Source organism: Rana temporaria, chromosome 10, assembly GCF_905171775.1.
Source record: "Rana temporaria chromosome 10, aRanTem1.1, whole genome shotgun sequence".
Classification (NCBI taxonomy): Eukaryota; Metazoa; Chordata; class Amphibia; order Anura; family Ranidae; genus Rana; species Rana temporaria.
Genome location: NC_053498.1, coordinates 13049390 through 13073808, shown reverse-complemented (window position 1 = coordinate 13073808; position 24419 = coordinate 13049390). Strand labels below are relative to the sequence as shown.

The following is a 24419-nucleotide window of genomic DNA, read 5'->3' as shown; positions in this document are numbered from 1 at the left end:
CTTGCCTGTAAAGTTGCGGCGGCGTAGCGTAAATCACCTGGCGGAATTCAAATTCGGCGGGTAGGGGGAGTGTATCATTTAAATGAAGCGCGTCCCCGCGCCGAACGAACTGCGCATTCGCCGTCCGTAAAATATCCCAGTGTGCATTGCTCCAAATGACGTCGCAAGGACGTCATTGGTTTCGACGTGAACGTAAATTTTAAAAAGTTACGTCGTTTGCGTAAGTCGTCCGTGAATGGGGCTGGACGTCATTTACGTTCACGTCGAAACCAATGACGTCCAGCCCCATTCACGGACGACTTACGCAAACAACGTAACTTTTTAAAATTTCGACGCGGGAACAACGGCCATACTTAACATTGGCTGCGCCTCATATAGCAGGGGCAACTTTAGGCCGGGAAAAGCCTAACGTAAACATCATAACTTTACTGCGTCGGCCTCGCGTACGTTCGGGAATTCGCGTATCTAGCTAATTTGCATACTCGACGCGGAATTCGACAGAAGCGCCACCTAGAGGGCAAAAAAATATTGCAGTTTAGATCCAACGGCGTAAGAGACTTACGCCTGTCGGATCTAATGGATATCTATGCGTAACTGATTCTAAGAATCAGTCGCATAGATACGACGGCCCAGATTAGGACTTACGATGGCATACATGGCGCTGCGCCGTCGTAAGTCCTTTAAGAATCTGGGCCAAAATGTCCAAAGCGTTGTGATCACCTGACCATCACAGTTAAATAAGCATTAGATCTTGAGAGAATAAAATGGAGACAAACTCGTCCCCAGAGCTGACACTTACATGACACATGTAGAAAGACAACATTCGATCCCTTCTCACCAACCAAATTTTTTGCCGAGCAAGAATACTCCCCGATGTTTTCTATTTGTACGTCTTTCAGCTCAAAAAAGTCACCATTACTGCCCAAATACACACTGTTCAGATAAAATTCATAATAAATGTTAGTTGGGTTGGCCCTGCTGGTGCACGTCAACGTCACATCCATGTGTTCAGTTACGTGATCTCCGGGGATGACAGTCAGCGTTACATTTTTCGGAGCATCTGCCAAAGAAAATAATTTATTTAGTCATTCATATCTGCATCACGATCTCTCACGTCTGATTTTAATTAAACCGGAGCCTGCAGCCGTGCTTTTTTGAATGGGTAAGCGTAGGAGGGGGCAGAGACACGATGGACTGGTGTCGTGGTCTGGGTGGCAGAAATGAAAGCTGCACAAGTACTGCGTAAATACAAGAGGCATGTGTATTCTTACTATAATCCTGAGGTGTCTAGTTATAAAAAAATTGGCGAGCATATGTCCCAAGCATTCGCATAGCTGTCATGAATAATCAACAAAATGTGCGTAATATGTTTACTTCCTCAGTTCCATCTCGTGGCCATAGTGTAGTAGTATCCTGAAATACCCCAATCAGGAAAATATCACATGGTGGCCTTTAGATGGAGTTGGGGATCAAAGGATGTAAACCAGGGCTCGAGTCCTGTGGGAACGCGTGGCAACGGCGTCCCTGCACTTTTTTCACAGCAGGAACGCCGTTCCCTTTGCAGGACTAGAGCAGCCTCGTACCGCCCGAGCCGATCCTTCACTAAGTGGTGATGCCAGGTGCAGGTGAGCAGACTCGGAGCTCCTCCTCCAGGTTCCGACCTTGCCTGCCACCTGTCCTTCAGTACGCAGCCGGTTGCGTGTGACATCACGCGGAGGCGGAGTCACACAGCAACGCTATGGTGAGCCCGCGTCTTCTCTCCTCACACCGTCACACACACTCTGCCCTGACGTTGACACACTGACACTGTGTGTGCAGTAAGCTGTAAAAAAAGCCCTTTTTGTACCCTGCTATAATATATATTTATATATATAGATTGACCAGCCAGGCCAGCACTGAGACCAGCCTGGCCAGCACCGAGTACCCTGAGGCCAGCCAGCCAGCACCGAGACCAGTCAGGCCAGCACCGAGACCAGTCAGGCCAGCACCGAGACCAGTCAGGCCAGCACCCTGAGACCAGCCAGGCCAGCACCGAGACCAGCCAGCCCAGCACTGAGTACCCTGAGGCCAGCCAGGCCAGCACCCTGAGACCAGCCAGGCCAGCACCCTGAGACCAGTCAGGCCAGCACCCTGAGACCAGTCAGGCCAGCACCCTGAGACCAGCCAGGCCAGCACCCTGAGACCAGCCAGGTCAGCACCCTGAGACCAGCCAGGCCAGCACCCTGAGACCAGTCAGGCCAGCACCCTGAGACCAGCCAGGCCAGCACCCTGAGACCAGCCAGGCCAGCACCCTGAGACCAGCCAGGCCAGCACCCTGAGACCAGCCAGGCCAGCACCCTGAGACCAGCCAGGCCAGCACCCTGAGACCAGCCAGGCCAGCACCCTGAGACCAGCCAGGCCAGCACCCTGAGACCAGCCAGGCCAGCCCCCTGAGACCAGCCAGGCCAGCACCCTGTGACCAGCCAGGTCAGCACCCTGAGACCAGCCAGGCCAGCACCCTGAGACCAGCCAGGCCAGCACCCTGAGACCAGCCAGGCCAGCACCCTGAGACCAGCCAGGCCAGCCCCCTGAGACCAGCCAGGCCAGCCCCCTGTGACCAGCCAGGCCAGCCCCCTGTGACCAGCCAGGCCAGCACCCTGAGACCAGCCAGGCCAGCACCCTGAGACCAGTCAGGCCAGCACCCTGAGACCAGTCAGGCCAGCACCCTGAGACCAGCCAGGCCAGCACCGAGACCAGCCCGGCCAGCATCGAGACCAGCCCGGCCAGCACCCTGAGACCAGCCAGGCCAGCACCCTGAGACCAGCCATTCCAGCACCCTGAGACCAGTCAGGCCAGCACCCTGAGACCAGCCAGGCCAGCACCCTGAGACCAGCCAGGCCAGCACCCTGAGACCAGCCAGGCCAGCACCCTGAGACCAGCCAGGCCAGCACCGAGACCAGCCCGGCCAGCATCGAGACCAGCCCGGCCAGCACCCTGAGACCAGCCAGGCCAGCACCCTGAGACCAGCCATTCCAGCACCCTGAGACCAGCCATTCCAGCACCCTGAGACCAGTCAGGCCAGCACCCTGAGACCAGCCAGGCCAGCACCCTGAGACCAGCCAGGCCAGCACCCTGAGACCAGCCAGGTCAGCACCCTGAGACCAGCCAGGCCAGCACCCTGAGACCAGCCATTCCAGCACCCTGAGACCAGTCAGGCCAGCACCCTGAGACCAGCCAGGCCAGCACCCTGAGACCAGCCAGGCCAGCACCCTGAGACCAGCCAGGCCAGCACCCTGAGACCAGTCAGGCCAGCACCCTGAGACCAGCCAGGCCAGAACCGAGACGAGCCCGGCCAGCACAGAGACCAGCCCGGCCAGCACCAGTATTTTCTGTGAAATATATATGCATATGAGCGTATCATTTTTTATTTATTTTTTGGTGGGGGAGTGGATCTTGGGTGGGAGTTCCCACACTTTTTTCCCCAGGACTTGACCTCTGATGTAAACGTATTACAGCGATTTTTTTGTGACAGCTGTGTGAATGCTTGAAACATTCGCATACCAATTTTTTTTTTTATAAATAGATCCCTTAGTGTCCCTTGTGTATTTCTTCCACGGACACCAATAGACATAATTCCTCCCACTGATACCAACGTTGGGGTATCATTCCTCCCACTAAGGATGGTGCACTAGGGTGACAACGTGTCCCGGATTCCCCCGGAACAGTCCCGCATTTTGCAGGTCTGTCCCGGGCACCTTCATTCCAGGACAATACAGTGTCCCGGAATGAAACTGACACAGCCACCCCCCGGGCCAATCTGATGCCCCCAAAAAAGGCTGCCACATCACTGCTTTACTCACTGACAGTACTTATCCTGGCCGGGAATGCCGGGAGGAGCACAATCCCCGCCCCCTGCTTGTGATTGGAGAAATCATAAATCAGGTCTCTTGTGTCCAATCACTGTGCTGTGATTCGTTACAGCACAAGCTGATTTTTGGGAAGGGGGGGGGGGTGTCCCTGTATGGCAATTTGCAAATGTTGTCACTCTATGGTGCACTGTTCGTGACACTAATATCAATGATTGTATGCAGTGCAGTCCACTCTGACATCCAGGGGGGGGGGGGGCAATTGACCCCCCTTGCCCTATGGAGCGGACGCCCATGGATGGGGCACTATTCCTCTTCCTACTGACCAAATTTTTTAAATGCCTCTGACCACTACAAGACATTGTGGACTCCCATTGACGCTGGGGCATTTTCTACTCTCACTGGCCACAGTACGGCCCCCCTAAAGTCTTTAAAGCAGTAACCTGGCCCTTTGTCTAGTAGATTTGGAAACTCCTGTTATATAGGATGTAATAGGAGAAGCTGGAGTGGACAAATGTGAGTGAGGGCACCAAAACTCCCAGGTGGGCAAACATAAAGAGGACTTATTGCAGGGAGATCTCACTATTGAAGCTTCCAGGAAATGTCAGGAGCCAGGGGCTGACTTGTGAATGGCTGGATGTACTCTCTAAAATACAATCTAGTGACAATATGAAAACCAGGAGAAGGTATTTACATTGGACATCAATACGTCTCTTCGGTGATTCGCCAGGCCCGATGGCATTTAGGGCTTTACACGAGTACTGTCCAGTATGGGTCCATTCTAACTTCAACACCATAATATCATATGTTGAGTTTCTGAGCAGAACTCCATCTTTGTACCACTCGTATCTGCTGGATTGCGGCTTGCTTGTTTTCGATAAACATCTTAATTTGACAATTTCATTTTCTTTGAAAGATTTGCTTGAAACATCAAGGACCAGGTCTACACCTTTAGGAGGGTCTAGGGGAAAAAAAAGAAATAAAGTGATCTGTATAATTTATTTATTTAACATATTTGTAGAGTTTAGACATGTAGGGCCAGATTCACCTAGATGGGCGTATTTTTGGGCGGGCGTAACGTATTTGATTTACGTTACAAAGCCGCAAGTTTTTCAGGCAAGTGCTTTATTCACAAAGCACTTGCCTGTAAAGTTGCGGTGGCGTAGCGTAAATCACCCGGCGGAATTCAAATTCGGCGGGTAGGGGGCGTGTTTCATTTAAATGAAGCGCGTCCCCGCGCCGAACGAACTGTGCATGCGCCGTCCCTAAAAAATCCCGGCGTGCATTGCTCCAAATGACGTCGCAAGGACATCATTGGTTTCGTCGTGAGCGTAACTTATGTCCAGCTGTTTTCTGAATCGACGTACGCAAATGGCGTAAAATTTAAAAATTTGACGCAGGAACAACGGCCATACTTAACATTGGCTGCGCCTCATGGGCTGCGCCCACGGTTAACTATCCGCCGGAAAAAGCCGAACGCAAACGACATAAAAAAAATGCGCCGGGCAGTCGTTAGTTTCTGAATCGGCGGAAATCCTCGTTTGCATATTCGTCGTGTAAAAAAACGAAACGCCACCTAGCGGCCGGCCTGGAATTGCAGCCTAAGATCCGACGGTGTAAGACACTTACACCTGGCGGATCTTAGGAATATCTATGCGTAACCTGATTCTCTGAATCAGTCGCATAGATACGACCGGCAGAACTCAGAGATACGACGGCCGTCGTATCTCTTTGTGAATCTGGCCCGTAGACATCACTTTTGTCATTTCTTAGAAAGTTACAATATTGTCACCTGATCACTGGGGGGGAATAGAGTGAGGAAATGCTGCCTTTCTTCCTGCAGCAAACTGATGACGTCTTCTCAGCCTAGTCAAAGAAGACTGGGGCTTGAAGGGGTTGTAAAGGTTAGTTTTCTATTTTCTAAATAGGTTCCTTTAACTACTTGCCGACCAGCCGGCATCTCGAAGCAGCCATTAGGGGCGCGTGTGCTCCCGCGCTCGTCCCTGACTCCCGCGCGCGTGCCCGGCGAGCGCAATCGCCGCCGGGCACCCGCAATCGCTCGTTACAGAGCGAGGACCGGGAGCCGCGTGTATATCTCAGCCAATGGGCAGGGGTTTTCTTGAATCCCTTGGTATCCTGGGAGAACCTAGATCAGTGATGGCGAACCTTGGCACCCCAGATGTTTTGGAACTACATTTCCCATGATGCTCATGCACTTGCAGTGTACTAGAGCATCATGGGAAATGTAGTTCCAAAACATCTGGGGTGCCAAGGTTCGCCATCACTGACCTAGATATTGGGGTGAGGTCAGGTGATCAGTGTTCGGTGCCATCTGGATGTACTTTGTGGCTCATGGAAAGTAGGTCTTATACTTACAATGAATGTCCATGGTAATCTTCGGTGACATTGTACGTCCTACAGAATTTACAGCTCCACAGGTATAATCCCCAGCATCTTCTGCCGTTATAGGTTGATCCAAATTTTTTCTACTTATCTTTCCATCCTTATACCATATAATGTTGGTCACGTCTGGGTTGCTGCTGTTGACTTTGCATCGAAAAATGACCTTTTCTCCTTCAACAAACTTGGCTTTGTCTTCAACAAATACGATCTTGTCGTCTTCAGCAAATGTGGGTCTATCTAGCTCTAGGACTACTCTTGGGTACCTGGGAGCATCTAAGATAAAAAAATAAAAATTCAGTCTTCAAAGTTAATGGGAAACTATGACAGTTTTCTGTTAGTTTTATTCCAATTTTCACAAATGGCAACAGTGGCTGGCAGCCACAGTGGAGGGGTGGAGCGGTGCTAAAGACAGTACACAGCCTGCAGCAAAGAGCTAGCGGGGAAGAGAGTGACAGCGGAGGGGTGGAGCGGTGCTGATGACAGTACACAGCCTGCAGCAAAGAGCTAGCGGGGAAGAGAGTGACAGCGGAGGGGTGGAGCGGTGCTGATGACAGTACACAGCCTGCAGCAAAGAGCTAGTAGGGAAGAGAGCGACAGCGGAGGAGTGGAGCGGTGCTGATGGCAGTACACAGCCTGCAGCAAAGAGCTAGCGGGGAAGATAGCGACAGCGGAGGAGTGGAGCGGTGCTGATGACAGTACACAACCTGCAGCAAAGAGCTAGCGGGGAAGAGAGTGACAGCGGAGGGGTGGAGCGGTGCTGATGACAGTACACAGCCTGCAGCAAAGAGCTAGCGGGGAAGAGAGTGACAGCGGAGGGGTGGAGCGGTGCTGATGACAGTACACAGCCTGCAGCAAAGAGCTAGTAGGGAAGAGAGCGACAGCGGAGGAGTGGAGCGGTGCTGATGGCAGTACACAGCCTGCAGCAAAGAGCTAGCGGGGAAGATAGCGACAGCGGAGGAGTGGAGCGGTGCTGATGACAGTACACAACCTGCAGCAAAGAGCTAGCGGGGAAGAGAGTGACAGTGGAGGAGTGGAGCAGTGCTGATGACAGTGCACAGCCTGCAGCAAATAGCTAGCGAGGAAAAGAGCCACTGTGGAGGAGTGGGACAGTACTGATGACAGCACACAGCCTGCAGCAAGGCACTAGGGGGAAGAAGGAGCTACAGTGGAGGAGTAGAGCAGTTCAGATGACATTACACAGCCTGCAGAGAGGAGCTAAGGGGAAGAAGGAGCCACGGTGGAGGAGTAGAACAGTTCAGATGACATTACACAGCCTGCAGAGAGGAGCTAGGGGGAAGAAGGGGCCACAGTGGAGGAGTAGGACAGGTCAGATGACATTACACAGCCTGCAGCGAGGAGCTAGGGGGAAGTGCCGAGCATGGGAAGCCGCAATGGGATAAGTGAGATTGACTGTGTCACCGACCAACGGTGGTCGGGGGGGGGGGGGGGTTGTTGGTGGCATACTGTTTGCCGCCCCCTCAAAGAAAAAATTGCACCGGCTGCCACTGGTTGTTAGGACACTGGTGGCTGGAAGGCAGCAATGGTGCACAATGAAAATCTGTGGCTTTTTGTAACTGAAAAAGCAAGCTTCATCCACACGCCAGCTTTTAAACAATTTTTAAGCAATTTTTAGGCATTTTAGAAGAAGAATCCTGAAGGCACCCTGGTTAAAAAAGTCTGTATTAAAGGGGTTTTAAACCCTTGTTGTATTTCATCTTAATGCATTCTATGCATTAAGATGAAAAACCTCCTGTGATGCATCTGCCCCCCCCCCCCAGAGCCCCCCTTGTACTTACCTGAACCTGATTGTTCCAGTGACGGGGACAGGAGCCATTGGCTCCCGCTGCTGTCAATCAAATCCAAAGACGTGGGAGCTGGGGGAAGGGGTTGAGTCCTGCTGTCTGGGTCAATAGGTAGACAGCAGCGGTAGCGCGCCTGCACAAGTGCTCCGTGGGAGAACGGCTCTCCAGCGGGGCACTCAAGAAGAGGAGGAGCCAGGAGGGCCGCTGAGGGACTCTAGGAAAGAAGGATTGGGGTCACTCTGGGCAAAACCAATTGCAGGGGTCAAGTCCTGGGGAAAAAAGTGTGGGAACTCCCATCCAAGATCCACTCCCCCACCAAAAAAAAAAATGATACGCTCATATGCATAATTACTAAACCGCATGTTTTTTTTTTCTCGATCCACTGTACCTTAGTAATCCTTTGTTACTGGCCGCTTCCTGTATATGGATTCATTGGGTAGTGTGCGGGTATTCCGTCACTTCCTCGATGCCGCAATGTCTCCTGGGAGCTTTTGTCATTGTTCCCAGGAGACATTGCGGAGGTCTGAAGCAAGTTCTTTCTAAATCCCGCGATAACTCGCGGCAGACCTCCGCAATGTCTCCTGGGAACAATGGCAAATCTCCCAGGAGACATTGCGGCATTGAGGAAGTGACGGAATACCGCACACTACCCGATGAATCCATATACAGGAAGCGGCCAGTAACATAAAGGATTACTAAGATTCGCCTGCCCCTGACAGTGACTCGAGCTGGGCATCGCCGCTTAGTGAAGGATTGGCTCGGGCGGCTCGGCTGCTCTAGTCCTGCAAAGGGAACTGAGTTCCTGCTGTGAAAAACGTGCAGGAACTCCGTTCACACGCGTTCCCGCAGGACTTGAGCCCTGCCCAGAGGAGGTAAGTATGACATGTTTGTTAACCACTTGCCGACCACCGCCTGTAGATTTACATCGGCAGAATGACACGGCTGCGCAAAGGGACGTACCTGTACCTTGAATTTGCCGCCATGCGGGCGCCCCTTCCGTGAGCCCTGTGACCGTGCAGACTCGATGTGCGCCGGTGTCATGGAGTGGCAGAACGGGGAGGTGCCTATGTAAACAAGGCATTTCCCTGTTCTGCCTAGTAACAGGATAGTGATCTACTGCTCCCTGTAAATCGGGAGCAGTGGCCAGTGTCGTGTCACTCATAGCCCAGCCCCCCCACACAGGTAAAATTACTCCCCAGGACACACTGAAGTAGTAAGTAGACAATGCGCACTAAGCAAAATAAGCTTGCGTTCACGTTTTATTCCCCAATAATGTGCAGGGGATGTAAAAAGAAAAAAAATTGTGACACGATCAGAAGTTGGTTAGTACTCACCTTGCTATGTGAAAAATCTGTGTTGCTTTTATTAACTAGTTGCCGACCAGCCGCCGTCGTTTTACGGCGGCAGGTCGGCTCCCCTGCGCGAGAGCCCGTACAATAACGTCGGCTCTCGCGCAGGCCACTAGGGGCGCGTGCGCGCCCTCCGCTTGCCCCGGACTCCCATGCGCGTGTCCGGCGGGCGCTATCGCCGCCGGGCACACGCGATCGCTCGTTACAGAGCGGGGACCGGGAGCTGCGTGTGTAAACACACAGCTCCCGGTCCTGTCAGGGAGAGAAATGCTGATCTTCTGTTCATACAATGTATGAACAGAAGATCAGTCATTTCCCCATGTCAGTCCACCCCCCCTACAGTTAGAACACACCCAGGGACATACTTAACCCCTTCCCCGCCCCCTAGTGTTAACCCCTTCCCTGCCAGTGCCATTTTTATAGTAATCTAATGCATTTTTATAGCACTGATCGCTATAAAAATGCCAATGGTCCCAAAAATGTGTCAAAAGTGTCCGAAGTGTCCGCCATAATGTCGCAGTACCGAAAAAAAAAATCGCTGATCGCCGCCATTACTAGTAAAAAAAAAATATTAATAAAAATGCCATAAAAATACCCCCTATTTTGTAAACGCTATAACTTTTGCGCAAACCAATCAATAAACGCTTATTGCGATTTTTTTACAAAAAATAGGTAGAAGAATACGTATCGGCCTAAACTGAGGAAAAAATATATTTTTTTATATCTTTTTGGGGGATGTTTATTATAGCAAAAAGTAAATAATATAAAAAAAAAATCAAAATTGTCGCTTTATTTTTGTTTATAGCGCAAAAACTAAAAACCGCAGAGGTGATCGAATACCACCAAAAGAAAGCTCTATTTGTGGGGGAAAAAGGATGCCAATTTTATTTGGGAGCCACGTCGCACGACCGCGCAATTGTCAGTTAAAGCGACACAGTGCCGAATCGCAAAAAGTGCTCTGGTCTTTGACCAAAAATATGGTCCAGGGGTTAAGTGGTTAAATGAACATCACTGTTACCATTACATATAGATGACATAAATAGAGCTCTGTGTAATACTCACACATCACATTCAGATCCAGCTTGTCAGACTTTGCTTCTCCCAGCTTGTTACGAGCCAAACATGTGTAAGATCCGGAATGGTCTTCCTTTATATTATAGATTGTGAACTGATTACCGGTGTGATTATAGCGCTCATCCCCATCCTTGTACCAGACATAGAGGGAGACCGGGGGATTTGCTTTGGTAGAACATTCCAGTGTGATATCCTTTCCTTCTACGGGTTCCCCATATTTCTTAATAGCTGGTTTGTCAGGAGCATCTGAAAATATTGTAAATTATTACACAAAAAGTTTCAGAACAGGATAGAAGGGCACTACCAATGTCCATAGACCAGCTTTTACCAACCTTTGTACTAAGTCATGTTTTGCTTGGGGATCAATTACTGCTGTAGCACCCCGGAGTTTAGTCAGGGAGCTCCTGACAAATTTACTTGCCAGGAGTAGTTACCCTGGTTGATTGATAGGGATCTATTGAGTACTCCCTAAGTTTGGCATTGTTGCACTTCTACCACTAGGTGGCAGAGTACTTGGTGGTACTACCGTGTTTCCCCGAAAATAAGACCGGTGCATTGCCACGAAATGAGATTTGCCATCGGATGAGATGGTCCGCCTCCATCACATCCTATTGGCTCACTCCTGTCACGTGACATATTTAAACGTCAAGTATCGACGCGAACATCAGTCTCAGCTAGGCTATCATAGGGAGAGGATCTCCTCTCCCTGTGATAGCTGAAGCTGCACGGAGCTGGTGCACGGAGCTATTTGCGTAGTGCTGCGCCTGCGCACTACTACTTTACCTGCACCCGATGCTCTACTTTCTGTTCCCCGTTCCCTGAGCCTTAACGGGGGACGGGGAGTAGAGCTGCGGGCGCGGGGTGTAGTTAGCGCTGGCGGGAGGCATGCTGACAGCTCTATCGGGCATTGGGATCCCGATATCGCTGTAGATCCCGAAGTGACATTGTAATGAAGGAGAACATTTATTAGCCTGACATTGTAATAAAGGAGAACATTTATTAGCCTAGTAAATGTATGAGCTTCTGTGGCCCGATTCCGCTCTCGGAATCGGGCCACAGAGGCCATGTGAGCTCCGTGCACCAGCTCCGTGCAGCTTCAGCTATCACAGGGAGAGGAGATCCTCTCCCTATGATAGCCTAGCTGAGACTGATGTTCGCGTCGATACTTGACGTTTACATATGTCACGTGACCGGAGTGAGCCAATAGGATGTGATGGAGGCGGACCATCTCATCCGATGGCAAATCTCATTTCGTGGCAATGCACCGGGTCTTATATTAATTCTGGCAAAAAAAACACACTAGGGCTTATTTTCAGGGGATGTCTTATTTATTTATGGTATGTACAAAAAAGTTTCTCCCCCTGTCTGCTCTGGGGTCAGCATTGTGAAATTCTGTAATCCCAAAAATAATTCTTTGTTTAAAGACCTTATAAAATGATGTAATCCGTTCTGTAAAAAGATAATATCATGTGCAGTGTGTCTCCTTGTGTAACATTATTGTGGAAAATACCTTATTTACAGTGCCGCTTGCCGCTCACGTGACCCGCTGGAGCTCAAATACTGCAGAGGGAGAGACCAAGATCCCCAATGACGTCAGCCCCACTCTGAGTACTGCAGTGGGTAGGGGCTTAATAAAGTTTTATTGAAAAAAAAAACAGCTGACATCAGCCGGGGAGGAGAGGAGAAGAGCTCCGGCAGGTCACGTGAGCGCCCAGCAGTGCTGTAAATAAGGTATTTTCCACAATAAAGTTACAAAAGGGAGACACACTGCACATTATATAATCTTTTTACAGAACGGATTACATGTTTTTACAAGGACTTTAACTAGGGCTTATTTTTGGGGTAGGGCTTATATTGCAGCCATCCCAGAAACTCACGATAGGTCTTATTTTCGGGGTAGGGCTTATTTTCGGAGAAACAGGGTATCTACAAGAAGGGCAATGCAAGATCAGATTATGGGTATATGGGGTGTCTCAGCCAATGGGAAGGAGTTTTCTTGGATTCCTTGGCCTGCTGGGAGAACCTATATGTAGCGCCTGTGTACTTTATAGTACCAGGGCTAGTTACATTTAGAGGGAGATCTGAGTGTAGTTAAACTCTGATCCTAGTTATGTGCAAAACAGGGTCTCTGTCTCAGCTTGGCTGTGCTGTGAGCACATTATGTTGTACCCCAGTACTTCCAGCCACGGTGCTGCAGGTGGCAGCAGTGGAGTCAAGGTTTGGGTGCTCTTTCTGTCATCAGGAGCAGCGATCTCTGTCGTGTCACTTGCAGCCCACCCACAGTTAGAATCACTCCCTAGGACACACTTAACTCCTTCATCACTCCCTAGTGTTAACCCCTTCCCTGACAGTGTCATTTACACAGTAATCAGTGCATTTTTATAGCACTGATCACTGTATAAATGACCATGGTTGCAAAATAGTGTCAAAAGTGTCTGATGTGTCCTCCATAATGTCGCCGTCACGATAAAAATCGCTGATCGCTGACATTACTAGTAAAAAAAAAAAAAACAATTATAATAAAAATGCCCTAAAATTATCCCCTATTTTGTATACACTCTGGGCCAGATTCACAGAAGAAGTACGCCGGAGTATCTGCTGATACTCCTGCGTACTTTCAAATTTGCGGCGTCGTATCTTTATTTGTAATTCACAAATAAGATACGACGGCATTTGGCTAAGATCCGACAGGCGTACGCCTTTGTACGCCTTCGGATCTTAGGATGCAATACTTCGGCCGCCGCTGGGTGGAGTTTGCATTGTTTTCCAGCGTTGGATATGCAAATTAGCTTTTACGGCGATCCACGAAGGTACGCGCGTTCGTTACGTCGTCGCTAGTCGTTTTTTCCCGTCGCAAACTTAAGCCTGCTTTTTCATGGCTTACATTTAGACCAGCCATGTTAAAGTATGGCCGTCGTTCCCGCGTCGAATTTCAAATTTTTTTTTTTTCCGTAAGACGTCCTGGAATACGAAAAGACGTAACGCACGTCGCCGTTCAAAACATTACGTCAGGGCGACGTCATTTCGCGCAAAGCATGGCGGGAAATTTTCACACGGAGCATGCGCAGAACGTTCGGCGCGGGAGCGCGCCTAATTTAAATGGTACACGCCCCATGTGAATTAGGCGGGCATGCGCCGGACGGCTTTACGTTACACCGCCGTAAGTTTACACGCAAGTGCTCGGTGAATCAGGCACTTGCGCTGAAATCTTGCGGCGGTGTAAGGTAAAGACGATACGTTACGCCGCTGCGGATGTACATGAATCTGGCCCTATAACTTTTGCGCAAACCAATCAATATGTGCTTATTGCAATTTGTTTTTTTACCAAAAATATGTAGAAGAATACGTATCGGCGTAAACTGAGGGAAAAAATAAATGTTGTTGGAAAAAAAATATGGGATATTTATTATAGCAAAAAGTAAGAGGTTTTGTGTTTTTATTTTTTCAAAATTGTCGCTCTTTTTTTGTTTATAGCGCAAAAAATAAAAACCGCAGAGGTGATCAAATACCACCAAAAAAAAGCTCTATTTGTGGGGAAAAAAGGACGCCAATTTTGTTTGGGTGCAACGTTGCACGACCGCGCAATTTTCAGTTAAAGCGACACGGGCTGTAGTGGTTAAAAAAATAAAACGCAATGTTTACCCCAATTCTTTGTATGATGTGAAAGATGATGTTACGCAGAGTAAATAAATACCTAACATGTCATGCTTTAAAATTGCGCACACTCATGGAATGGCGCCAAACTTTGGTACTTAAAAATCTCCATTGGTTTTGGCCAAGTGCATCTTGAATTTTGGGTTCTGGCACCAAAATTTCCGTCCGGTGCTCCTCTACTTGCAATATAAACATTGAGGCCCGGTATCACGTAGAATCGCGTATCTTTGTGCGGGCGTAACGTATCCTATTTACGTTACGCCTCCGCAACTTTGACAGGCAAGTGCCGTATTCTCAAACCAAAGTTGCGGTGGCGTAGCGTAAATAGGTCGGCGTAAGCCCGCCTAATTCAAATGTGGTAGATGTGGGAGTGTGTTATTTAAATTCAATGTGACCCCACGTAAATTACGCTTTTTACAAACGGCGCATGCGCCGTCCGTGAAAGTATCCCAGTGCGCATGCTCCAAATTAACCAGCAAGAAGCCAATGCTTTCGACGTGAACGTAAATGACGCCCAGCCCTATTCGCGAACGACTTATGCAAACGACGTAAAATTTTCTAAATTCGAGGCGGGAACGACGTCCATACTTAACATTGGTACACCTCATGTACGCCTCATAGAGCAGGGGTAACTTTACGCCGGGAAAAGCCTAACGTAAACGGCGTATCTGTACTGCGTCGGCCGGGCGTACGTTCGTGAATTGGCGTATCTAGCTGATTTACATATTCTAGGCATAAATCAGCGTACACGCCCCTAGCGGCCAGCGTAAATATGCAGTTAAGATCCGAAGGCGTAAGAGACTTACGTCGGTCGGATCTAATTCAAATCTATGCGCATAGATACGACGGCTCAGACTCAGAGTTACGACGGCGTATCTGGAGATACGCCGGCGTAACTCGTACGAGAATCCGGGCCTGAAGCATATTTCCTCAGTTTACCTCTTATCCCCCCCAATTCCCGATATATCCAATAACAAAATAGACACAGCATTCCACTATGAGCTTGACTACTTACACAGGACGGATACTTCCACCGAGTTTGATTTTGTCCCGTCAATTTTGTTTTTTGCGCGACAGAAATATTTTCCTGGTTTAGTGACTTCCAATTGGCTGGCACTTCCTTTTGTGGCCTTTTGCTGTTCCTGCGGCTCTTTGAACCATGTGATGTCATAATCTGGCGGATTGCTGCTTTCAACAGAACAAGTCAAGGTCGTTGACTTCCCTCTTAGTATTTCTATAGTGGCGTTAGAAAAAATCAGAACATTTTTGGGGGCATCTGGAATGGCAGTGAAAGTCATAATTATTTTATAGGAATAAAAAATAAAAATAAAAGAGGAACAACAACAAATGATGAATAACATTTAAATATACGACTAGTATTCATCCAGCTATGTCAGTTATGGATAGAATAGGAAAGGGTTTGAACCCCTGTCAGGTTTTTATGCAATCCAAGGCTCATTTCCTGTCCTGTTTCACCAGACAGGAAGTAAGAGAAACTCTCCAATGTAAGGGATTGGGGTAAGACTAGAACCCCTATCATATTTTTATTTCTAATATAATCGCTATAAGGGCTCATGCAGACAGGCCGAAAATATTCTGTGTTCAGATCTGTAATGCAACATTTTTTTTTTTTTTAGATCTGACCACAGTTGTATGTTATGCTATTGCCCATGAACACCTCTGTAGTCTGGAGTCTGGAGTCTTTTTATATCTTTTTTTTTGGTTATTTATTATAGCAAAAACGAAAAAATATTATTTTTTTTTCAAAATTGTCGCACTATTTTTGCTTACAGCGCAAAAAATAAAAACCGCAGAAGTGATCAAATACCACCAAAAGAAAGCTCTATTTGTGGAAAAAAAATTACGCCAATTTTGTTTGGGAGCCACGTCGCAAGACCGCGCAATTGTCAGTTAAAGCGACGCCGAATCGCAAAAAGGGGCCTGGTGCTTAACCTGCATAATGGTCCGGGTCTTAAGTGGTTAAGGAAGAACATTCTGGTTTGTCCATTTGTGTTTTTTTTTGTTTTTTTTTTATAAGAGTGGATGAAATTTTATGGCAAAATATGGTGGAACATTTTTATTTTGCCAGGCTGTCTAAGTAGCATGTTGGTCCCGACTTCTAATTTCCGTGTCTCAGTCATTACAACATGAAGATGGACTTCTAATTTCCCTGTCTCAGTCATTACAACACGAAGATGGACTTCTAATTTCCGTGTCTCAGTCATTACAACATGAAGATGGACTTCTAATTTCCGTGTCTCAGTCATTACAACATGAAGATGGACTTCTAATTTCCGTGTCTCAGTCATTACAACATGAAGATGGACTTCTAATTTCCGTGTCTCAGTCATTACAACATGAAGATGGACTTACACGTGACATTGAGTTGGACTGTTTTGTTATCAGATTCTCCGTCATCTCGGTGAAGAACACATGTGATGTTCTTCTTATTGTCTCTCCACGATGGGCGGAACATCAAGCTGCTCGTGGTTCGGACTTCACTAGTGTCACTTTTGAAATCTGTTGCACTGGTACCGTTTACGTCTTCAATCCAATAGAAACTAATGTTGGAAGGACAGTAATAACTTATTGAACAGGATAAAGTAACAGCTTCCGACTCTCTTATTTCCGGTAGAGGGTGAAATCTTAAGGTTGACCCAATATCTGAGAAAAAAAAGTAGAATTATACTAGATGTAAAGGTTACATAAAATAAACGACCCAATGGCATCCTCTGGCATTGATTTGGCAGTCTCCTAAAGAGGAACTGCAGTCTGCTCACATCATTTGTAATAAAAACATCTTTGCCATTCTGAAGCTTCCCTCCAAACACTTTGCATATTATTTTACATATACCGTATTTGCCGGCGTATAAGACGACCCCCTAATTTTCCAGGTAAAATGTTGGTTTTGGGATATACTCACTGTATAAGACGACCCCCTTCTTACTAGCCATGCCTCGCCTCGCCTCACTGTGCCATTACATGCCAGACTGTGCACCATTACATGCATCACTGTGCCCAATTGCATGCCTCACTGTGCGCCACTACATGCCCAATTACATGCTTAACTGTGCCCCACTACATGCCTCACTGTGCCCAATAACATGCCTTAGTGTGTCACTGGCCAGGAGATCACTTCATTGGCTCCCTATCGAGCAGAGAGTGATCTTTAAAACGCTCTGTATCTTCTTCCGTGCATACTGGGGACAGGGTCCCAAGTACTTACACAGCTTGGCGGTGCACTATGAACCCTCGCGCCCATTAAGATCCAAGACCCAACATTTAGCCACAGTCATTCCATCTAAACTTTCTTTCATGGGAGGCAAACGACTCCAGAGTAGGGGTGCCATGCTGTGGAATGCCCTCTCCTTGGAACTTAAGATGACATCTAACCTGCTCCTCTTCAGAAAAAAACTAAAGACGGAACTGTTCGTCCAGGCCTATGGATAAATTTATATTCTTTTCTCTCTCACAGTCCGCCCCCTCATTGAAGGGGCCACTTGCCTCTCTAATAACTATGATGTCTTCTACCCCTCCTCTAGTATCCCCACTGTTCCTTTTTTCTTTTATATTTTTTCTCATACACTTCACGGCTCTTTCCTCTTGCTCCCCTAAGGGCTGGATACCCTTTCCTTTCACCGCCCTCTCTTCTCTTTTCTCTCTCTTCCTCACCACGGATTGATTCAAAGTTACATCTCACCAGCGGCGCTTAGACGCTCACTTCACAGTGGGCATTTGGCGCCTAATTAAGCTCAAAAATCAATCAAATCAATCAATCAATCACTGCTTACCTTATCCATGACATGACATGCAGACCGCGTCCGTCCATTTTTCAAAAGCCGCGCCCCTCTTTTTGCTGTTCCATGATAGGCCGAACACTCCGCTTCCCAGGAGACACTGTGTTTAGTGTTCCGCCTATCACGGGTGCCCTCTCGTCCTCGGTCTTGGACGGCACTCCATGGTTCACGCGATGATCGGCTGTGATCTGTCAGACGACACGCAGAACCGCTGATCGCCGCGTTGCGCACCCCCTCGGCCACGCGCCGGCTCTGTTATCCTGATCACGTCATATGACGTCCTATCAGGATAACTATACCACTTTGCCGCCGTCATTTTGCTATATGGCGGGCGACAAGTGGTTAAACAGAGGCCAAGATGGCAGCTTCCTTGGCTGAAAACGATAGGGGGGGTTTATTTACACTTTAAGAAGGACCTCCAGAAAAATTTCCCCCAATTACAGCCGGCATAAACCATGCAAATTACTTACCAGATACTGCAATGGTTACCGGATGTTTTGACATCCACTTATGTGTTTTCCCGAGCAGCCTCAGATGGTAAGTGCCTTTATCTTCTTTCTGAATATTTCTTATTACTATGGTGCAGTCCGTGTCGGACTTCCCCACATACTGCACTCGTCCAGCAAACAAAGGGTCCGCGTCATTCCCATCTGTGCTGTTGTAGACAATCGTCCCATTAAACCCCCGGATCTTGTCATCATACGTTGCGTTATAGTACCATATAAATCTGTCATGGGTGCTTTTTGGCATATACTTGCATGGTAGCATCGTGCAGGAACCTTTCCAGACCTCAACTCTCTCCAGGAGTTCCACATACTCATCTTTAACCGATCTATTGAAACAACCTGAAACAAACACAGATATCGTGAGTTTTGTTGAAATCGTCCTTTATTACTTTTTTATTCTCCATCTTTGTTTTCCCCCTCGAGTGGACTGCCAGTTCTTTTTTTAACCACTTGCCCAGTAAGGGCACTTAAAGAGGTTGTAAAGGTTAGTTTTTTATTTTCTAAATAGGTTCCTCTAACCACTTAAGGACCGGACCAATATGCTGCTACATGACCCAAGGGGTTTTTACAATTCGGCACTGCGTCGCTTTAACAGACAATTGCGCGGTCGTGCGACGTGGCTCCCAAACAAAATTGGCGTCCTTTTTTCCCCACAAATAGAGCTTTCTTTTGGTGGTATTTGATCACCTTTGCGGTTTTTATTTTTTGCGCTATAAACAAAAATAGAGCGACAATTTTGAAAAAAATGCAATATTTTTTACTTTTTGCTATAATAAATATCTCCCAAAAACATAAATAATTTTTTTTTCCTCAGTTTAGGCCGATATGTATTTTTCTACCTATTTTTGGTAAAAAAAATCGCAATAAGCGTTTATCGGTTGGTTTGCGCAAAATTTATAGCGTTTACAAAATAGGGGATAGTTTTTTTGCATTTTTATTTATTTTTTTTATTTTACTACTAATGGCGGCGATCAGCGATTTTTTTCGTGACTGCGACATTATGGTGGACACTTCGGACAATTTTGACCCATTTTTGGGACCATTGTCATTTTCACAGCAAAAACTGCATTTAAATTGCATTCTTTATTGTAAAAATGACAGTTGCAGTTTGGGAGTTAACCACAGGGGGCGCTGTAGGATTTAGTGTTCATTTAGTGTGTGTTTACAACTGTAGGGGGGTGTGGCTGTAGGTATGACATCATCGATCGAGTCTCCCTATATAAGGGATCACTCGATCGATGCAGCCGCCACAGTGAAGCACGGGGAAGCTGTGTTTACATACGGCTCTCCCCGTTCTTCAGCTCCCGGGAGCGATCGCGACGGAGCGGCTATAAACAAATAGCCGCGCCGTCGTCCCGGAGGGAACCCGACCGCCGCATGTAGCGGGGGGGTCCCGATCGAACCCCCGACCCACGTCTAGGCAGGGACGTACAGGTACGCCAATGTGCCTGTACGTGCCATTCTGCCGACGTATATGTACATGCGGCGGTCGGGAAGTGGTTGAGCTAGTGCATTGTTGGTTCACTTACCTTTTCTTTCAATTTCCCTTATAAATGTTTTTTTTCTTTGTCTGAATTTCTCACTTCCTGTTCCTCCTCGTTAAGCTTGCCCCCATCATCCGAGCTGTTCTGGCTGGGGGTTAAGTCAGCGTGCTCGTCCCCTCCCTTGAGACTACATCCCTGTGGGGAGACGCTGTGATCACAAATACAAATTTATCCTAAGTTACGAATTATCCGAAATAACGAATGGCGCTTCTAAAAAAATGGAACTGAACGAATTAATAATAATAAAAAATAATAATAATAAAAAGTAATTTGTTACGTTCCACTCATTTAGATATGGCATTCGTTATTTCGGATAATTCGTAACTTAGGATAAATTTGTATTTGTTATTGTGATGGAATGGCCCGTGATACCCAGAGACCTTTGAAGGATGTGGGGTACTCCTGTGCCAGCTTCACTAATGACTCTTGGGTCTAGGGCCATCCTATGTCCAATAGGGGCATAGGATGACTGAGAAATGATATCATGAATTACATGAGATGGGACAGTAATGATAATTCATGTATTGCAGGATATCTTGAAATATTACAAGTTGTTAATTCTGACCACAACAGGTCAATAGGAGAGTGTCTCCTTCAATGTGGAACATAGACTGTTGAGGTGCTAATTAAGTCTGCTACTGTTAAGATGTTAATTGATGTTAATCGCCTCCAGCTACCTGGCTGTAATCATGAAAGCTTGCTGTGATTGCATTCTATTGTCTATTGTGTTAATTAAGCCTGGCTCCTAAGATATTTCATGGTGCTATGCTAACTAACCCTGTATTGTGTGAAAGTTCTATTGATGCTAATATGTGTTGTGAGTTTACACACTCTAAAAGTCATGGGGGCAGATTCAGATAGGTCAGCGGATCTCTAGATCCGCGTAACCTATCTGATTTACGTTACGCCGCCACAAGTTTTTCAGGCAAGTGCTTTATTCAGAAAGCACTTGCCTGTAAAGTTGCGGCGGCGTATCGTAAATCCCCCGGCGGAATTCAAATTTGCCGGGTAGGGGGCGTTTAAAATGTAAATCAGGCGCGTCCCCGCGCCAAACGAACTGCGCATGCGCCGTCCGTAAACTTTCCCAGCGCGCATTGCTCCAAATGACGTTGCAAGGACGTCATTGGTTTCGACGTGAGCGTAACTTACGTCCAGCTCTTTTCTGAATCGACTTACGCAAACAACGTAAAATTTCAAAACTCGGCGCGGGAACGACGGCCATACTTAACATAGGATACCCTATACATATCAGGGGTAACTATACGCCGGAAAAAGCCGAACGCAAACAACGTAAATTAAATGCGCCGGGCGGTCGTTCGTTTCTGAATCGGCGTAAATCCTCATTTGCATATTCGTTGCGTAAAAAACAACGAAATGCCACCTAGCGGCCGGCCTGGAATTGCAGCCTAAGATCCGACGGTGTAAGTCACTTACACCTGTCGGATCTTAAGGGATATCTATGCGGAACCTGATTCTATGAATCAGGCGCATAGATACGACCGACGGAACTCAGAGATACGACGGCGTATCAGGAGATACGCCATCGTATCTCTTTCTGAATCTGCCCCATGATGTCTGCCATGTCAGCTATAGTAACTGACTGTAGATTCGGTGCCAGAAAGTCTGACTTACATCTAAAGGAATGTGTATTGAAGTTCCTTGTGTTATGTTGTGGGTGGAGTTGAGTCATTGTCCAGATTTGGTTTCTAACTGTATATAACAAGCTGAGTTTACCATTAAAGTATTCATTCGTTTGGAACCAGAGAACAGAGCTTGTGTCTCGTTATTCTGGGGGGAAAATCCATATGGATCGTATCTGCTGGATTGTGGAGTGTCGGATAAGCTGTCTTGGGTTGGTGGAATGGAATATCGTAAACGGTGTTAACCCCTGACCGTTACAGTTATGTTCACTAGCAGCCAAATTTGAAAGGAAATTCCAATACCTATAATTTAATAGTTTAGTAATAGTTATTATTAGTAAGTGAATTTTCAGATTTTCGTTCTTATTTTCAGATTTTTGTTCTTTAGAATTTTTGTATTTTCCTTCTTATTTTCGTATTTTCAAATTACCAGAATTTTGGGATTTTCGAATTTTTGAAATTTCAGAAGCGACGTCACCTCCAACCGGCTTACGCTTCTTACCGTTGCACCAGAGAAACGATCTGACGGCGCGGCTGGCTGGTCACAGAGGCAAACAAAGACCAGATCGTCTCTAATCGCCTCTATGATCTTGGAGGACCGGAACGAGTGTAGAACTATTTAATTGTATTTTTTAAAGCAAAAAAATATATAATTTTTTTTATCTTTTGCTTTTAAAGGTAAAATTAGAGATTTGGGTTCTTTTTGACCCCAGATCTCTCCATAAAGAGGACCCGTCATCCCTATTTCTATTACAGAGGATGTAATAGGAAAAAAGTGATACAAAAAAAATGAAAGGGACAGTTTAAAAGTAAAAAATTAAATAAGAACAAAAAAGAAATAAAATTAAAGTACCCCATCCCTTCGTGCTCACGCGCAGAAGCAAACACAGACGTAAGTCACGCTCACATATGTAACCGGTGTTCGTACCACACATATGAGGTATCGCCACGATCATTAGAGCGAGAGCAATAATTCTAGGGATAGGCCTTCTCTGTAACTCTAAACAGGTAACCTGTAAAAAAAATTAAAGCGTCGTCCTATGGAGATTTTTAAGTGCTGTAGTTTGTCACCACTCCACGAGTGTGCGCAAATTTAAAGCGTGACATGTTGGGTATCTGTCCAATCGGCATAACATCATCTTTCATATTTTATTTTAAAAAAAAAGTACATTTGGCGTTTAAGTTCTTTAAGGTGTATTGTTTCAAAAAATGTTGCTTTTGAAAAAAACACTGGCGCAATTACCGCGTGACACAAAAATTTGCAATGATCGCCATTTTATTCCCTAGGGTCTCTGCTAAAAATTGTAAAATGTAAAGTTTTCGAGCAAAAAAATACTGATTTAAACTTGTAAACAAAAAGTGCCAGAAAAAGCCTGGTCTTCAAGTGTCTATATAAACAATACATAAATATAAGAAGGAACTAGATTTGCATTAAATAGGACCTCTTACCACTTGCATTGGATCATTTACCCCATTAACTGCTTTGCTTTCGCTTACCTTTAAGAAATAATATTAGGAGCCCACAAGTCCATATAACTTTGACCTTCATATTCGTCATAAACCTGAAAGAAAAATTCAGATATCAAAAGTATGTTAACGTGCCTGAAGTACCTGAAGTAAGAACTGCTTGTGTTGCCCTCAGTCACCTGTTGGATTAAGGTCCCATTAACCGCTTCAGCCCCGGAAGAATTTACCCCCTTCCTGACCAGAGCACTTTTTGCGATTTGGCACTGCGTCACTTTAACTGACAATTGCGCTGTCGTGCGATGTGGCTCCCAAATAAAATTGGCGTCCTTTTTCCCCCACAAATAGAGCTTTATTTTGGTGGTATTTGATCACCTCTGCGTTTTCTTTTTTTTGCGCTTTAAACAAAAAAAGAGCAACAATTTTGAAAAAAAAAAAACACAATGGCCCGGATTCATAGGCATATTTAGGCGGGCGTAGCGTATCTAATATACGCTACGCCGACGCAGCGCACACAGGCAAGCACTGGATTCACAAAGCACTCGCTCCCACTCGTTTTTAAAGATCTGCTGGGTTTCCCTGGCGTGAGCCAGCGTAGGTGGAAGTGGGCGTGAGCCATGCTAATGAGGCGTGACCCCATGCAAATGATGGGCCGAGCGCCAGAAAGATACGAATCGCCAACTGCGCATGCGCCGTCCCGTGGTCACATCCCAGTGCGCATGCTCACAATCACGTCAAAACAACTGCCTAAGATACGAAGAATCACTGCCTATGACGTGAACGTAACCTACACCTAGTCATATTCATGTACTACATAAACGACAAAAGATACGACGGCTTGTGTTCCCTGGTCCATACCTTTGCATGAGTTGCGCCTCCTATATGGGAATAACTTTACGCCGGACGTACGACTTACGCAAACCGCGTATATGATGTGCCGGGCGCAACTACGTTTGTGAATCAGCGTATCTCCCTCATTTGCATATGTGCATAGAAAATCAATGGGAGCGGCAAATGCGCCCAGTGTAAATATACGCCCACGATACGACGGCGTAGGCAAGTTACGTCGGTCGTAGGAAGACTATTTTTAGGCGTATCTCAGATTGTGGGCACGGCGCACAGATACGACGGCGCATAGTTACACTTACGCGGCGTATCTCGAGATACGTCGGCGTAAGTACTTCATGAATCCGGGCCAATATCTTACTTTTTGCTATAACAAATATCCCCCAAAAAATATATAAAAAAAACACATTTCTTTCTCAGTTTAGGCCGATACGTATTCTTCTACATATTTTTGGTAAAAAAAATCGCAATAAGCGTTTATTGATTGGTTTATTC

The 24419-nt window shown here is 46.8% G+C and overlaps 1 protein-coding gene across 1 annotated transcript in view; it reads right to left on the bottom strand.

Annotated features, from left to right (window-relative positions):
• Nucleotides 1-24419, bottom strand: part of LOC120916161 (B-cell receptor CD22-like) — a 78514-nt gene that overhangs the window by 11646 nt on the left and 42449 nt on the right. The window contains exons 13-20 of the mRNA XM_040326982.1: nt 23112-23176; nt 18395-18769; nt 16501-16791; nt 15143-15403; nt 10462-10719; nt 6222-6521; nt 4540-4806; nt 800-1060 (exon numbers count right to left, since the gene is read on the bottom strand). Coding sequence (XP_040182916.1) covers nt 800-1060; nt 4540-4806; nt 6222-6521; nt 10462-10719; nt 15143-15403; nt 16501-16791; nt 18395-18769; nt 23112-23176 — 2078 coding nt within the window. The remainder of the gene's footprint in view (nt 1-799; nt 1061-4539; nt 4807-6221; nt 6522-10461; nt 10720-15142; nt 15404-16500; nt 16792-18394; nt 18770-23111; nt 23177-24419) is intronic.